This window comes from Puma concolor, chromosome A3 (genome assembly GCF_028749965.1).
Source record: "Puma concolor isolate L17-30 chromosome A3, mPumCon1.1.hap2, whole genome shotgun sequence".
NCBI classification, from domain to species: domain Eukaryota; kingdom Metazoa; phylum Chordata; class Mammalia; order Carnivora; family Felidae; genus Puma; species Puma concolor.
Genome location: NC_141669.1, coordinates 78,086,290 through 78,104,157, shown reverse-complemented (window position 1 = coordinate 78,104,157; position 17,868 = coordinate 78,086,290). Strand labels below are relative to the sequence as shown.

The window sequence follows — 17,868 nt, the reverse complement described above, 5'->3', positions numbered from 1 at the left end:
ACAGCAGTGGTTCTGCTTGCTGAGACATCTCACTTTAATTGACACCTTCCCCACAGATGTGAGCACAAAAACCTAGGTCCTAGGCCAGAGGCAGAATCAGCCTTACCTCCTCACACGTCTGCATGCGGTGGGCAATCACTTTGGAGGCAAGTCTCAGAGCTACACTTTGAATTTCAGACCTAGAAAAAGCCAAAACACACACAAAATAAAACCAAACCTACTTTATATACAGATGGGTTTTTGCATCAGTCTGTAATCGATGCCACTGTGAATGCTAGAAATGCTCAGCTCATGACCATACAAATGCCTCCAGAAGTAATTACCTTTCGATTATTAATGTGAAACTCTGACATCATCCTATGACTTGAGCTTAGAACATGCTCCTAGGTAGAGTTTTAGAAAGAAACACAGGACCTGAGCCTTTAGCCCAGGACTGTGCGCAAGTTCATTATATAACTGACTGCTGGGACCACGTGTGATGCCGAGGTTGCACAGGGGTATTGGGCGCAAACCTTTCATTGGAAGCAATATCCATCGTCCAGATCAGGAACTCCTTTGGGGTTAAATGGATACAGTGCTCCGTCTCGGGAAGCCACTCACTGGGGTCCATGCGATGAAGAATTTTCAGTATCTGTGTGTGTCAGATCCATGGGGGAAAAAAGCTCAGGAGAAAGTCTTCAGAAGCCCAATAACCATCACTTGTACCGTTAATAGGAATCTATCTTTCAAATAGGTCCACTGACTTATTTCTCCCTTAATACTTTTGGGAGACCAAGACAGGGTGGAGTAGTGACATACCCGAGGGACCTTAGTGACCTGGGATCAGAGTCTAGATGCCCCAATTCCTAATCAGTGCCCTTTCCCCTTTGATGATGCTTTCTCGGTGGCCATGAATAAAGCCATGTCAATAAAGACCACCCTTTGCCACATTCTACAGCCAATTTTCAATGCTGTCTTTCTTAGAGCACAGAGTGGCTCACTCCCATTCTCTATCTTGGCTTATTGCCATCATCATTACCACTGTCATGAAGCCATGACAAGTACTATACGAAGAGTTCTTGCCCACTAGACACTGCATCTCCTTCCTGCGGCTGCGGGAGAAGCCAAACCCAATCATGCCTACACAGTCTTGTTACGGTGAGCTTGCCAAAGAACGTGGGGAGCGGAGGGGATGGTGAATACAACAGAGACTTTACCTTGCAGAAGCATTCTGGGTGATTTTCCTTCATGGCCAACATCAAGAATGTCCCTCCCATATTCCACAGCAAGGGTGGCAGTCCCTTCTCTCCTAATCCAGAGGCTGCTGTTGAAAACCTTTCCAACAGGGCTTCTAATGTCAGCAGGCGCACTTCAGGGAAAGAAGACTCCAACAGCTGGGAGAAGGATATGGGAATGTCCCTTGCCTGCTCTCCAGCCTGGGCCTCCACTGCCCACACTGCAGAGATGGCTAGTTTGGTGAGGCTCTGGAGGTACTGGGGCAGGCCTGGCACTGTGAAGGTATAGGGGAATCCTGTTATCAGCTCTGATCTTGAGATGATCCTTCTGATGTCCCCCCAGAAGCCAAGATGCTCCAGAGCTGAAAGAGCAAAAAAGCAAAGGGAAAGAGGTTATCACTTTATTCAAAGTTCCACAAAAGGACAGTGGACACTGCAAGGCTCTGGGTACATGGGGGTGGCACTACCAGATGCCTTTCTTGAACAGATTTCACATGAATGATGTAATAAGCGACTAGCCCACTTAGGCTCAGAAGTCTGAACTTACTACATTTGCCTAGAAGCAATTTCTGTTTAGGTAATTCACAATGTTGCTATCAGAAGATGTGGTCCTGGCACCCCTCCCCAACATTCAATAGGTATGGACTCAGGAACCTCTTGAGTCACTAGGCCTCAGAGTTGAGCAGGATAAAAGGCCAGCTAGTCCGAACTTCCTTTAGGGGCTCAGTTCCCTCTCCAGCACCTTTCCTTGGAGGCTCCTGATGGACCCCTACAGTGACTCGGAGCTCACAAGACAGGCTATTCCATTGTTAGCAGATCAAAGTGTCACCAAGTTCTTTTGGGAGTTCCTACTCACTGGCCTAATTTTGCATTTTGTGGTTCCCAATGAGCCCTTCAGGCATTACAGCCCCGGTCTTCTCTGGACAAAACACCCTTGCTTCCTTTAGCTACTCCCCACACGGTGGGGCTTGCCTTCTCTCGCTATTCTAGCTGCCCTCCTTCGGACATGCTTCACCCCTCTTGAGGTCTGGCCCCGTAGAATGGAACATGATTTTCTCACATGATACGACCCACAGGACGATGGCTTTCCCTGTTCTGACACTAGGTTACTGGAGGCACATCACACTTGTTGACTCATGTGGATCTTAAAGTCAACTGAAACCACAGCCTTTCTTTTTTTACATGGTCTACTGAGGGTGGTGAGTCATCTTTCTCCCACCTTGTACTCAGTACTTAGATCAGGACTTGTTTTCTTTGTTTGTTTGTTTTAAACCCAAGTAGAATCCCTGTTAAATTTTATCTCCCTGTTAAGTTTTATGGCCTGCCTTTTAGATTGCCAAGATCTCTTTGTACTCTCACTTCTGATCAAAAAACACTTATTGCCTGCTTACTATGCACTGGGTGCTAAGTAAAATAAGAACACTGCCCATAAGGAGATTATAGTTCAGTTTGAGAGTGAGAAATGAATGACTAGGTGATTCCAATACAGTGGTGTAAATGATAATGAGTCTTTAAGGGGAAGGGAGGGGAGAATGTGTTGGAGCCACCAAAGCAGAGCAAAGGTTCAAAAACACGAACCAGAATGGACCACGTGGGGAACCACAGACAGTCTGCTATCACTACAGCACAGAATTCGAGATGGTGCTAGAGAAGTACTGTGGCCAGGACCTGCAGAGCCTCCTGGGCCACATGAAGGAGCCTGGACATTCTTCTGGAGGCAAGGGAATGCCACTGGGGCGTTACTTCAAGTGACAAGGTCAGGCAGTCATCTAGGAGAGAAGGGATGAGGGCCTAAAGTAAGGAAGGGCTAGGGGAAGATGGATTTGAGAAGCAGTGAGGGAATCAAATTGGCAGCACTGGGCACTGAATGGGGGAGGAGTCTTGGGTACCTCCCAGAACCCAGATGCTTCACACAACACATTCATCATCCAACAGAAGTTACGTAAACCTCAGTTTGACAAGCATGCCATAAATGGCCGCAAAGAATTAGTGAAACTGTGGACTGGGCCAGTGTGGAGGGCAGAGGGTATCAGTGAGTGTTACAGGCAGCTCCTAGCCCCGCCCCCTACCTACTCTAAACTCTCCCCAATTCATTAACTAGCCAGTTATAAATCCTCCTAACTTTACCATTTACCTAACTGTGCGTGGGATTTTACCTACAAGAACATCAGGACAGACTTCATCAAAGGCCTTGCTGAATTTAGGTATCTCATAACTCAGTCAACACTACTGACTTCTAGAAAACTATCATAAACATAATAGAAATATAAAAGATTATGATAACAGAAAAAACTTACTTGAAATTGCAAAACCTTACAGGCTTGCGATAATCCAGGGATTAAGAATATAGAATATTCATGTTACACATCAAATTGCTGCAAAAAGAAGTTTGCCCCAAAAGGCAAAGTGGGGGCTCAGGCTCCCATATGACTGTGCCCCACGGAAAACACCACCGCCAACTGCCGCCTGTGGTTGCAGACACACCTTTGCTCTTAACTCAGAGTCTGCAGAAGTCCGAGTTCAAGTGGGAGGGCAGCCATCTTTACAAAGCAGCAGGGAAGCCCCAGACAGTTGGGATCCTCAACCTCTGTGTCACTATCTCTATTTTCTTCTTCTTCTTTTTTTTAAATTTTTCAATGTTTATTCATTTTTGAGAGAGAGAGAGAGAGCGCGCGAGCGAGCGTAGCGCACAAGCCACGAGCAGGGGAGGGGCAGAGAGAGAGGGAGACACAGAATCTGAAGCAGGCTCCAGGCTCTGAGTTGTCAGCACAGAGCCCAATGCGGGGCTCGAACCCACAAACCGTGAGATCATGACCTGAGCCGAAGTTGGATGCTCAACCAACTGAGCCACCCAGGTGCCCCACCATCTCTATTCAGTGCCTAAAAACCTATCCCACTACAATTTAGTGATGAGACCACACCATGTGGTCTTCAGGTGCCACTTCCTCACTCTTCCCACCCACTGCTGCCTCAGGATAACACTGCCTTAAAAAGGAATTTCATTTGTTGGCAAGGAGTCAGAAACATGGCTCAGAGATCTGCTCTTTAGAACATAATAAGAAACAGGAAGAACTGTCTAGGCCATTCTGGACAATTTTCAGACGAACCTGTTATCTAAAAGAGAGATACTCCAAGCAGAGTGCATCATTCACTAGACTCAAGAGCCAGGCACCCAGCCCCACTTGCTTCCTCTAGGGCCTTGACAAAGGATGACATCATCAAGAACCCAAGGACTGAAGGCACTGCCCTAAAGAAATGGAAGATGGGGGACAAGCTTAGGAAGGTCTCCTTTGGGACTTCTTGGCCTACGTTGCCAGTGCAGTTCAGTACAATTCCATAAGCATTTACTGAGCATAAGCATTTACTACGTACTTTGGGAGAGAGAGATTCAGAGTTGAGAAAGAAAAATTACTTGCTATTAAAAAGCTTTATAACTAATGGGAAGATAAAGACAACAACAAAAATTGCAAAATGCTTAGAGCTCTACAATTGTTAGCAAGAAAAGCTACATTTATGTGGCATGCACTATAGAATGTTATATACCCATTATTTAATGCTAGGAATAATAATTACTTTTAGAATTGACACTTGAGTACTATTCTAATTCCACAAGTATTAACTCATTTGAAGAAGTAGGTGCTATTATTATTCCCATTTTACAGATGATGAAACAGAGAGGTTAAGTTACTTGCCCAAGGTTGCAAAGAGAGTACATGAGTCAATGAAGGACCAGAACGAATGTGATGGGCACATACTTTCTAAGGGGGTGAGGGGGAGACAAAATAAAAACTTTCACGAGGAAACAACATTTAAGATGGGTCCTGAAGGCTGCCCAGAGGTGCCTGACTGGAGGTGGAAATGGCAAATGCTCCAGGGGAGGTTGAGAGACGAAGAGAGACCAAGAATAGGTTCGCTGAGTTAGTGTGTCAGCCGAGGAGGAGTCAGGTCAGAACCACAAGCTACGAGTTATCAAATGACATTCATTTAGATACTTTCTCCTAACTACTTCATTGTGCACCAAGACCCAAAGAGATGACCTAGAGCACAGTTTCTCAAACTGGAGTGAGCATCAGAATCACCTGGAGGGCTTGCTAACCCACAGACTGCCGCCTGGGCCTCATCCCCAAAAGTCTGATTCAGGAAGTCTGGGGAAGAAGCTGAGAGTTTGCATTTCTTTTCTTTACTTTTTTAAACTTTATTTATTTATTTATTATTATTATTAATGTTAACTTTTTGAGAGAGAGAGAGAGAGAGAGGAGGAAGCATAGAGAGAGAGGGACACACAGAATCCAAAGTGGGCTCCAGGCTCTGAGCTGTCAGCACAGAGACCGACAACAGGGCTCGAATCCACGAACCACAAGATCATGACCTGAGCCAGTCTTATGCTTAACCGACTGAGTGAGCCACATAGTCGCCCCTATTTTTTTAATTCTTTAAAACTTTTAGTGAGGGGCGCCTGGGTGGCTCAGTCGGTTAAGCGGCCGGCTTCGGCTCAGGTCACGATCTCGCAGTCCGTGAGTTCGAGCCCCGCGTCGGGCTCTGTGCTGACAGCTCAGAGCCTGGAGCCTGTTTCAGATTCTGTGTCTCCCTCTCTCTGACCCTCCCCCGTTCATGCTCTGTCTCTCTCTGTCTCAAAAATAAATAAATGTTAAAAAAAAATTAAAAAAAAAATTTTAGTGAGAGAGAGAGCATGTGCACGAGTGGAGGAGAGCACACTCAGTGCAGAGCCTGATGAGGGGCTCGACCCACGACTCTGGAATCACTGAAATCAAGTGTCCCAAATCAAGTGTCGGAAGCGCAACTGAATGAGCCACCCAGGTGCAGTTTGCCTTTCTAATAAACTCCCAGGTGATGCTGATGCTGCCCAGCCAGGTGCTTTGAAAACCACTGCCCTCAAGTGATAGTTCTTAACCAGAGGTTATTAAAACCACACACACCTGAATCCCACTCTGGCCTATTCTAATCCAGTTGCTTCAGTTGGGTACAGACACCTACAGTCTTAAGAAGCCAACAGCTAATTCTGCTGTGTAGCCCAGCTGAAAATCATGTTCCTGAGACACGACTTTCATAGGGGGTCTGTAAGGTTTATGCATGTGTGGGTAGGCAGGGGTTTGCAGTCCCAAGCAGAGTCCAACTGATTCCAGCCCAGTACTTCTTTATAGTGTAGAGAATTCACCACACCCCTTTTCCTCTTACAAATAAAAACATCAAAGGAGGGAAACCACTAGGAATTCAAAAGAATGAACAAGTGCTGGAATAAAGGCCCCTGGCAGGCCTCAATGCTGGCTCCCAGGGTACAGGTTGTTTTAGGTGCAGGATGTAGTGGTGAAATAGAAAGACGAGGCTCCGGTCTCATGGGGTTCCCGCTTACATGGGGACCACAGTCCACCTCTCCCCCTGGGCCTACATTGAGGGCATCTCGAGCTGCAACAGGAGGCTGGAGTTAGAGATGACCAATACTTTAACATAAGTAGCTGCAGTGACTAAAGAAGAGGTACGTATTGCTTTCCTCTCTGACCCAGTGGCTTCTGGGCCCAGGAAGTGCGTTCAATTCACCTGGAGAGCTTTAGAAAAACACCTAGGTCAGGGGGCACTTAACTACATGGCCGGGGCAAGCCTGGTTTTAAAGGGACCTGGGTGACTCTAGTGTAATTCTTCCAGGCTTGCCAGCTCCTGCTTTACCAGCTCTGCATCCACAGCAGGTAAGACAGAGTCCACCAAATGTTTTTCACAACTGGGACCTCTCCCTGGCCAAGCACGGTTTCGTGTCCTGTGCTACCAAGTGCGTTTAAGAGCCTAGGTCAACACAGGGTACTTATTCCCATTTCTGTCCGTGACTATTATCCACAGCATGCAAAAAACTGAGGTTAGTTCTTCGGTGGGGTGCCTCAGTCTGAGGTTTAGCACCTCTCTCCTCTGGAAGATAACATTTCTGTTTGCAATTTCAATTTTGATTGCTTTGGGTTTCTTCCTTCCGATCTTTCTTGGAAAGCCAAGTGTTCCAATGAAAGAGTCCAGTCCCTCCTTTAATGGCCCCATCTTATTTTTCATAAATTAGATGATTTTTTCAAACTTATTAATTGGGAGTTTTTTCCAGCCCTCCTTATTTGGAAAGTCTTTGGATTTTCTCACCAGTGCAGTCACCCAAGTATGTGTGACTGATTTTAAACATCCAATTTGATTTCATTTTTGAAATTAACTTTTTGTTTCTTTAGAGCAAGTGTATTTCTAGCCTTCAAAGGCATGACTTAATGCTGGATTCACTTGGAAGGGTAATACCTCCGGCTGTGCTAAGTCCTGGTTCAATGGGGAAATAATTCCCCAAGTTTGGAATCCAAGGACCGAGAAAATGTCTAAAACAATGTGACAGACTGGTATATGTTGCCAGCTTTTTATCTTGTCAAGGAAGGATGTTAAAAACCTAACATCTATTCATCATTTCATAAAAGAAAGGCTATCTTAACACCGAAAAAAGTAGCAAACCCATGGTGGCATCATAAAGGGCAATTCTTTTTTTTTTTTTTAATTTTTTAATGTTTATTTATTTTTGAGACAGAGAGAGACAGAGCATGAATGGGGGAGGGTCAGAGAGAGAGGGAGACACAGAATCCGAAACAGGCTCCAGGCTCTGAGCTATCAGCACAGAGCCCGACGCAGGGCTTGAACTCATGGACTGCGAGATCATGACCTGAGCTGAAGTCGGAGGCTTAAACCGACTGAGCCACCCAGGCGTCCCCCCAAGGGCAATTCTTTAAAGACATTTGGCTTTAAGAAAAATTTGCCATAATATCATTTGGTTATAGTTTTATTATGAAAGCGTCACCAGGGTGCAGCACAAGGGAACTGTAGTTTTGGAGAAGCTGGTAACAGTTTCCTGAGTTTGATCTGTTTGGACAGCATGACAACCCTAACAGAGGTCTCCTCTGGGGGAACCGCAGGGAACCGCTGTCCCTTGGGACAGCGAGCAAAGTGTCTGTGTGAAGGAGCGCAGTGGTCCATTCACACAATTCCCTCTGGTAATCTCTGATGTGTTATCTTAGCAGTTCTTGGTTCTTTGGCAAGCTGCAGATTTCAGTGTTCTGTCTGCAACATGACTAGAGATTGCTAAATTAACTGCATTTCAAAGGTTCCACTCCCTAACTAACCAAGGTAGGGTGCTAACATCAACCTGGTGCCGAAAGAGGATTTAAAAGCAGCACATATATATGTATACTTTTTAGTTTGTTTTTGAGAGAGAGAGGGAGACAGAGCAAGTGAGTGAGTGCAGAAGCTGGGCAGAGAGAGAAGGGGACAGAGGAACCAAAGCCGCCTCTACACTGACAGCAGAGAGCCCGATGTGGGGCTCAAACTCACAAACCATGAGATCATGACCTGAGCCGAAGTTGGACCCTTGAGCCACCCAGGCGCCCTGCAGCACATACTCTGAGCAGGGACCGTCAGTGTCCTATGTCACAAATCCTGTCTTATTATTTAGGGAAGTCTGTCTTCTCCCCAGAGGAGGAGCCTAGCCCCAAAGGGCAGGCCTGTGGGTCATTCATCTTTGATTTTGAGCTACTCATATGGATCTGTTAAAATTTCTTAAAAAAAAAATCAACATAATCTTAAAAAGATGCATGTTAATCTAAATAGCTTTAATAAGGACCTTCTGGGAAAAAAAACATGGGATGATATCATTGCTACATAATTATGGATACAGTGGAGTTTCGCCATAGGAGCATTTAATTTAGGCGAATTTAACTCTAAGCACTCAGCAGATAGATCGGAAAATAACAATTAAAATAGAAGGCAGTTTCACCTGGCACCCCAGTCACTAAACACATTCCCCGAAGGGTGGTTGTGCTGCTCCCACAGACCAGAGGTTCTCAGACTTTAGTGTGCTCTCTTGCACAGCTCCTGACTCAGTTGGCCTGGGGCAGGGCCCCCTAGATCACAGTTCTAACAAATTCCCAGGTGATACTGATGCCGCTATGCAGGAACCACATTTTAAGAACCACTGTCTCCACCCATCTGAGATCATCTGCGCTTCCTGCGGTGTAAACACCTTGTCGCCATGCTGAATTTGTGTGTGACTAGTGTTTACTGGTGTTTGTTTTTGAACACCACGGCCCCTAATCATAAGTCAACCCCTTCATCTAGTGTTTGGCCAAAAGCTCCTGGCCTTCACTGTGAAGTCATGAATCCAGATAGCCTGATTTTGTGTTGAACTGGCCCAAGTAAAATAGGAAAGAAAGAGTAAGTGTGCTGGCCCCAAGACAGCACTTCCTTGGCCCAGCAGAGATGGTTATAGGGGACGCCAAACTCCTGGTAATCACATTAAACCTGTTCTACTTCTAAGTAGCTAGCTTTCAGTACCCATGAAGGGGGGAAGGATCCCCAGGATTGAAAAGGCCAACCAAACAGAAAAAAATGGTTTCACTGCTATGGAATAAGTCACTTACCGCGATATTGTGTAAATGACAATGATACTGATTATGTCACTGTGGTAGTCACTTGCCACTAAGAATCAGAAGTTTTTTTCTTTTGCCTGACCTTGCACATGCTGTTGCCTCTGCCTCAAATGAATGAATGAATGAACAAATGAATAGATTTCTCTTTCATATACTGAAAAGGCTCTGAATGCTCTGGTACCAGTAGGTCAAGAAAAGTTTGCAGATGGAACTGTTCTAAAGTTTCTTGGATCCTCCCCCTTTCTCCCAGAATCTCCAGCTTCCTTAGAAAAGTTGGGCGTGAGCAAATACAAAGCAGACTTCATTTTTAATTCACAGCAACATGGACAGTGTTTTCTATTTCAAAGGATTGTAGCTCTGGTCAGAGAGATCTGCAGTCACATCCAACAAAAGTTCCTACCTCAAACAGTTGACAAACCGGTTCTAAAAATAATCACAGATGACAATTTGTACACTCTGTGCATGTTAATGTCCCCTTGCGCAATTTGTCAGTAAAAAGTATATATATATTTGGGGAGGAAAGGAAACCATAGGAACTGCAACAACAACAACAAATCAACTGATTTAATAAATCTTGGCTTCTCCTTATCGAAGGGAAATTCCATTCCTGGATTTAATCCTCTGTGCCTCCCAATGCACTGTAATCCTGACCCCGGGGGCCCCTCCACTAACCAACATGTAGAATGACCTGGTGGAAGGATCTGGAGACTAACTTTGTCTTGAGAAACACCATGAACTGGTGCTGGCTGCTTATTTCTTGCCTACTTCTGTTTCCAGGTCTCTGAACCCCTTTATGCCCTGTTTACCCGTCCCTTTGAAAATATTCCCTCCTTCCCTTGCCCCCAGCATATTCTCAAAGGCATGTATTTTTTTTTAAGCACAGAATTCCTTATCTGCTGCTGTGGAAGGAGGATGAGCTTCTGAGAATACCATCTGAAGACTATCTTGTCAACCCATGGAAATAAAAACCTAGTCCCTGTGCTTAGGGTGCTTGGGAGACTGCTCTGGGAGTGATCTCTAAAAGGATTTGGGCTAAAAATGAGCTCATCAGGCATTGGGTGGGACCAAGGTTTACTTCTGGACTCCACCCACCATCCCATCGGCCCCTGTCCAACACAAGGGGGAAGTCAGGAAATACTTGTGGATAAACACATGACAACCCAAAGACACAAACATAAAATTACTTCTGAGCAAACAGCGCTTCTGGTTCTTTGTCAGTGACTGGCTACTAAGGACAAGATTAGGAAATCAGGAATTTCCCTAGCATCACACTCTAGACGTCCTTGTTTAGATCTGCCTTTTCCCCACAAAAGACCTGGGGCTTCTGTTCCACCCTTAGGCAATGAGATACAGTGTGAAATCAACTTGAAAGGAGGTAGCTAGCTGGGAAGATTCCTTTAAGTAACTGGGGCTTACCTCTGTCTTGTCTCCTGGGATAAGAGAGAAGCCAGAACCACCTATCTCAGTCCCTTGCAGGTGCCACAGTTCACAGTTCTGGGAGAAACTGACTCTAAGACTCAAGAAGTTTCTGGCACTACTGGGCTGCGGACTAACACCCACATGAATGATGCTGTGAGGTACAGCAGAGCTGGCAGATCCAACAGAGTCTATGCTATTTAGCGTGAAGTCCAGCCCCATCACGGAGGGAGAAGTTAAGTACATTCTGCCAGATGAGCAACAGAGGTAAGCCTGGGAGTAAGTGTACCTGGCCATGGGACCAACAGAAGCTTTGTCTCCTGCTCTGGATGAGATGATGCATTTCTCTGTTTTTGCTATCAGTTTTAACTGCTGATAGCTGCTTTTCTTTTCTTTTCTTTTTTTCCCCTCCCTGATAGCTGCTTTTCTTCCAACACTGGATTTTTTCCTTTCTTGGGACATAACTTTTCAAGTTTTCATATATATTTTTTTAATGTGACCTTCATCACCCCGGTCTTCAGAGCATATTAGCCCCATTGTACAGTTGAGGCATCAAGAGGTTTCAAAACAAAGTGATGCAAGTGGTTTTTGCTTCAGGCCACCAAGGTTTAACTGTTACAGGAGTTGCCCTTGTGCCATAAACAACTAGAAAACTGGACAAAATGTGACAAATTACTGTTTATAAACATTAGATATGGGCAGTGTGATACTTCAGAGACCAAACAAACAAGGTAAGCCTCACCACTGCACCAGACTACTACCTAGAGGCAATTTCCATAGCAGGGGAGCCCCAGAGCCCAGAGATCTTGCTGAGTGGAGAAGATGAAAGCTCTGAGTTTGGGGAGGCAGCTGGAATTTGTGGGTCAGAATAGTGAAGACGAGGTATCTGTACAAAAACAAAGATCTGCAGAGGCAACCTACTGAGTCTCTGCTGAACACCGATGTGCATGTACAAGGGGTGAAACTCCATGAGGCTGCGGAAAGAACCGTGAGAGCCATGGGCCCAACAATTCTGGAAGCTCAGCTCGGCTCCTGGTAGTTCATGCTCTCACCAGTTAGAGTAGAAAAACCTTGTAATACATGGGGCATCAGGTAGAGACCGAGAAAGGTCTTGTTAGTGGAGCTACATTTGCATTAAACTAAAGGCTCCTCTTCAGATTGGACCCGCCAAAACAGAGCTTATTAAAAGCAAGCCCTGGGGGACCTGGGGGCTCCGTGGTTAAGCATCTGACTTCGGCTCGGGTCATGTTCTCACAGTTTGTGAGCTCATGCACCGCTCTGGGTGAGATCCACACCCGCTTTGGGTAAAAACACGAGTCCCATGTCTCTCTCTCTTTCTCTCTCTCCCTCTCTCCCTCCCCTTTGCTCACTTATGCCCTCTCTCTCTAGGAAAAAAAAAAAAAAAAAAAAAAAGCAGGCCCTGGCATGGATCCAAAAGCAATCCAATGGATCCTAAGTAACAACCATATGTCAGAACAAAGTCCAACACTTCTTTTAATTTTAATTTTTTAAACTAAGTTTTATGGCCAAGTGAGGCTTGAACCCACAATCCTGAGATCAAGAGTCACAGGCATCCCTAAAATCCAACACTTTAAAGGAATAAAATAAATCCAACACTCAACAACATAAAATTAATATTGTCTGGCACCAGTAAAAAATTATATGCATGCAAAAAAATGGGAAAATTTGACCCATAACTGGGAGAAATATTAATAAAAATAGACCCCAAAGTAACAATAATAATAATGGAAGTAGAAACAAGGATATGATAACAGCTACTATAAACATGCTACATATGGACAAGAATCTAGAGAAACATGGAAAACGATAAAGAGAAATATGAAAGATATTAAAAGGACACAAATCAAACTTATAGAGCTGAACAAGATAATATATGAAATAAAAAAAATACACTAGATGGAGTTAGCAGCAGATTAAAAACTGCAAAAGAAAAGACTAGTGAATTTAGAGACATGAATTAGAAGCTATCAAAAACGAAACACCGATAGAAAAAACTGCCAGGGCATCAGTGATGTGTGGGACAACTTCCAGTGACCTAATACACATCTGAGTGGAGTCCCAGAAAGAGAAGAAAAAGGGAAAGGGCTGGAAAAAATATTTGAAGAAATAATGGTGTTGGAACAATTGGCCTTTTGTATGCTAGAAATGAAAAAGAGAACTTCAACTTATCTCATGAGATACATGAAAATCTGGTTGATGTCAATCAAAGAGCTAAATGTAAAACCTTATATATAAAATTGTAGAAGAAAACATGAGCAAACATCTTTGTGACTTTGGGATAGATAAAGACTTCTTTACTAGGGCACAAAAAGCATAAAACAAAGAAAAAATTGATAAATTGGACTTCATCAAGATTCAAAATGTTTGCTCTTCAAAAGACATTGTTAATGAAAAGATAAACAACAGACAGGTAGAAAATATCTATTTGTATAAAGGACTTATATTCAGAATAAAGAACTCTAAGACTCAATAAGAGAACTCAACTTAAAAAAGAAATATGCAAGAGATTTGAAAAGACATTTTACCAAAAATATACATGTATAGAAGAACTACTAGAGGGACAATAATACCAAGTCTAGGTAAGGATGTTGAACAACTAGACCTCTCATACAGTGCTGGTGGCGATGCAAAGTGGTATGCCCCTTTGCATACCAAACTTGTTTTCCTAGTTTGGCAGTTTCTTGTAATTCTTATCATAACCCAGTGATCACCTTCCTAGATTTTACTTAACAGGAATAAGAACATGACCCACAGAAACACTTCTACATGAATGCTCAGAGCCACATTCTTCACAATCTCCAAAAAGTAGAAATGCCCAAATGTATTTCAACTGGTGATTTATTTATTTTATTTTTTTTTTTAATTTTTTTTTCAACGTTTATTTATTTTTGGGACAGAGAGAGACAGAGCATGAACGGGGGAGGGGCAGAGAGAGAGGGAGACACAGAATTGGAAACAGGCTCCAGGCTCTGAGCCATCAGCCCAGAGCCCGACGCGGGGCTCGAACTCATGGACCGCGAGATTGTGACCCGGCTGAAGTCGGACGCTTAACCGACTGCGCCACCCAGGCGCCCCTCAACTGGTGATTTAATATAAACCATACATATAATGGAATACTACTCAGCAATAAAAAGTCATGAGTCACACCATACTAATAAAAGTAAAAAACAAAACACATGATCCATCTCAATAGATACAGAAAAAGAATTTGACAAAATCCAACCCCTTTCACAGTAAAAAGACGCAACAAACTAGAAATAAAGGAAACTTCTTCAACCTGTTAAAGGATTATCTATGAGAAACCCACAGCTGACAACATACTGACTGGTGAAGAAAGCTCTCTCCTTAAGGTCCCAAAAAGACAAGAATGTCTGTTCTTGCCATTTCCATTTAACACTGTATAGGAGGTTCTAGCCAGGGCAATTAGGCAAGAAAAATAAATAAAAGGCATCCAGATTGGAAAGGAATAAGTAAAAACTATGTTGCACATGACATGATCTCATATATAGAAAATCCTAAGGAGCCCAAAAAATTCTAATAAATGAGTTCAGTAAGGTTGCAGGATAAAAGATTAATATACAAATATCAACTATAGTTCCATATGGTAGCAACAAATAACCTAAAATTGAAATTATGAAAATAATTCCACCTACAACAGCATCAAAAAGAATAGCATAGGAATAAATTATTTAACAAAAGGCGTTCATGAAAGAAATGTCACTGAAAGAAATTGCTGAATATCTAAACAAATGGAAGGACATCCTGTATTCTGATCTGAATACCTGAAGACATAATATTGTTGTAATGACAACGGACCTACAGATTTAACACAATACCTATGAAAACCCTAGCTAGTCTTTCTTTCCTTTTTTGCAGAAACAGACAAACTTCCTAAAATTTTATGACAATATAAGGGACCCAGCCAAAAAACTCTTGAAACAGAAGAATAAAGTTGGAGGATTTATATTCTGATTTCAAAAGTTACCAGAAAGCAATGAAAATCAAGACAGTATAGTTCTGCCATAAGGACAGACATGTAGAACAATAGCATAGAATTGAGAGTCCAGAAATAAATTCATATATTTATGGTCAATTGATTATTTGACCAGGGTACCAGGACAATTCAATGGGGGAAAGGATAATGAAAGTCTTTCAACAAATAGTGCTGGGATAAATGGATAGCCACACGCAATCCTGAGGTACGCTGGACCTGTACCTCACACCAAATCAAAAATTCACTCAAAATGTATCAGAAACCTAAATGTTAAGAGATAAAACTATATAGTCTTTAGAAGAAAGAAGAAAACATGGGTACAAATCTCTGTGACCTTGGATTTGGCAATGGTTTCTTAGATTTGATGTCAAAAGCACAACCAACAAAAGAAAAAATAAACTAGATGTCATCAAAACTAACAATTATACATCAAAGGACATTACCAAGAAGGTGAAAAGACAACCCACAGAATGAGAGAAAATATTTGTAAATCATATAACTGATAAGGGATTAATATCCATATATATAAAGAAGTCTTACAACTCAAGAATAAAACGACAAATATCCCAATTTAAAAATGGGCAAACGGATGGAACTAGAGGGTATTAAGCTAAGCAAAATTAGTCAGAGAAAGACAAATATCCTATGACTTCACTCATACGAGGACTTTAAGATACAAAACAGGTGAACATAAGGGAAGGGAAGCAAAAATAATATAAAAACAGGGAGGGGGACAAAACAGAAGAGACTCATAAATATGGAGAACAAACTGAGGGTTACTGCAGGGGTTGTGGGAGGGGGGTATGGGCTAAATGGGGAAGGGGCACTAAGGAATCTACTCCTGAAATCATTGTTGCACTATATGCTAACTAACTTGGATGTAAATTAAAAAAATAAATTAAATTTTAAAAAATGGGCAAAGAATCTGAATAGACATTTCCCTAAAGATGATAAATAAATGGCCAGTTAGCAGTAGAGAGTATGTTCAACATCACTAGCCTTTGATAAAGGAAATGCAAATCAAAAGCACAATGCAATATTGCTTCATGCCCACTGGGATGGCTATAATAAAAAAGATGGACGATAACAAGTGCCATCAAGGATGTGGAGAAATTGAAACCCTCATACGTTGCTGGTAGGAGGAATGTAAACTGATGCAATCTCTTTGGAAACAGTTTGCCAATTCCTCAAAAAGTTCAACTTAGAGCTGGCATACGGCCCAGCAATTCTACTCCTAGGTCAATACCTAAGAGAACTGAAATCATACATCCCCACAAACACTTGTCCATGAATCATAACAGTATTGTTTATAACAGCCCCAAAATCCATCAACTAATGAATAAATAAAACATGGTATACTGATCCAATGGAATACTATTCTGCCATAAAAAAAGAACAGTGTTGATTCATGATCCAAGATGGATGAACCTTGAAAACATTAAGAATCCAGACACAAAAGGCCACATGCTGTATGATTCCATTTATATGAAGTGTCCAGAATAAGTTTTCAAAAACAATTTGCTTAACTAGTTTAATGGACACAGATTATCTGTGATGAGGGCTGTTGGAGTGGGGCAATATAGGAACGCAGAGAAAAACTGAAATCACAGATTATCTGAGACCCCAGTTGCTCATTTGAACAGTATTTTACTCTTGGGGTGGAAATGTGGGTAAGAAGGTTTCATGACATAGCTCCGTTACAGGTCTAGACACTTGGCCCAACTCACACTACTACGAGGCTTTTAATTTTGGTCATGGAAATGGGCACTGCACCAGGAACCAGGGAAGCTTGACTATTTCACTAACTAGCCGTGTGACCTTGGGCAAGTCACTTAATTGCTATAGTTTCCATTCCACCTACTGATTAAATGGTCTCGAAACTCTAAAATTCTAAGAACCGTGGGCCTATGTACTCAGCACCAAGGCTTGGAATTAACGAGGGGTAAACACCACATGAACCTAGCAATCTAATAACACATCCTGTATTATTCTGACTTCCGAAAGGCAGCTAGAATCATCTGCTTATTTTAGGAGCTCGCTGTTCCCTGGGAAAGATACTTTTGGCAAAAGCAACCATTCAGATGACAGTTTAGTGTTTTGGAGAAAAGCAACTAATTTATTGACAACAAAGCCTGTTTTTTTTTCCTTGAAATTTCATAGCTGTAGGCCCAGAAATAAAAAGTCCCCAGAAGACTTTAAAAATATGTTCTCAATTCCCTTTTATCTCCCACCCAGAGCTGAGAGAACAGCACCAACTGTGTCATATTAAACACATCTGCATCCAACACCGATAAAAGTGCATGACCAAGGGAACAGATAAGAATTGTTTTCAATTTGTTCAGATGGGATTGGTTAAATTTAACCTAATTAGACCAAATAATCAAAGCAGGTGTTTGTAAGTTGCCAATGTTTTTATACTCTGTAATTGTTTGGCTATATTTCCCAGGAACTTAAGTAAAGGAAGTTAGTATGTCATAAAAATCATTGACCTTATACTTATTCATGTCACACATATATTATTCACGTTCCAGGTGGTACAAATACAAGGCATTGTTGAATACTTGTCACAGATTTTAGCATTTGACCATCATCAACATCTAAGCTGGCCTTTGGGAGTGCTTACATTACCTAACTTCCATTACATAAATACAAGCAGTAATACATGAGAGCCTGTCTTCTAATCTTACATTGATCTACAAAGCACATTGACTTGGCATTTAGACTACTTAGGGATTCTGACTTCACTCTCATAAGCTGGTCACTTTTAAGGCATTTA

At 42.6% G+C, this 17,868-nt stretch overlaps 1 protein-coding gene across 6 annotated transcripts in view; it reads right to left on the bottom strand.

Moving 5' to 3' along the window:
- The window catches only part of THADA (THADA armadillo repeat containing), a 327,427-nt gene that overhangs the window by 56,178 nt on the left and 253,381 nt on the right, over positions 1-17,868 (bottom strand). For all 6 annotated transcript variants that reach the window (XM_086701217.1, XM_086701218.1, XM_086701219.1 and 3 more), the window contains 3 exons: positions 1,197-1,576; positions 513-631; positions 107-179 (listed from right to left, as the gene is read on the bottom strand). In XM_086701217.1, the coding sequence (XP_086557343.1) occupies positions 107-179; positions 513-631; positions 1,197-1,576 (572 nt within the window). The remainder of the gene's footprint in view (positions 1-106; positions 180-512; positions 632-1,196; positions 1,577-17,868) is intronic.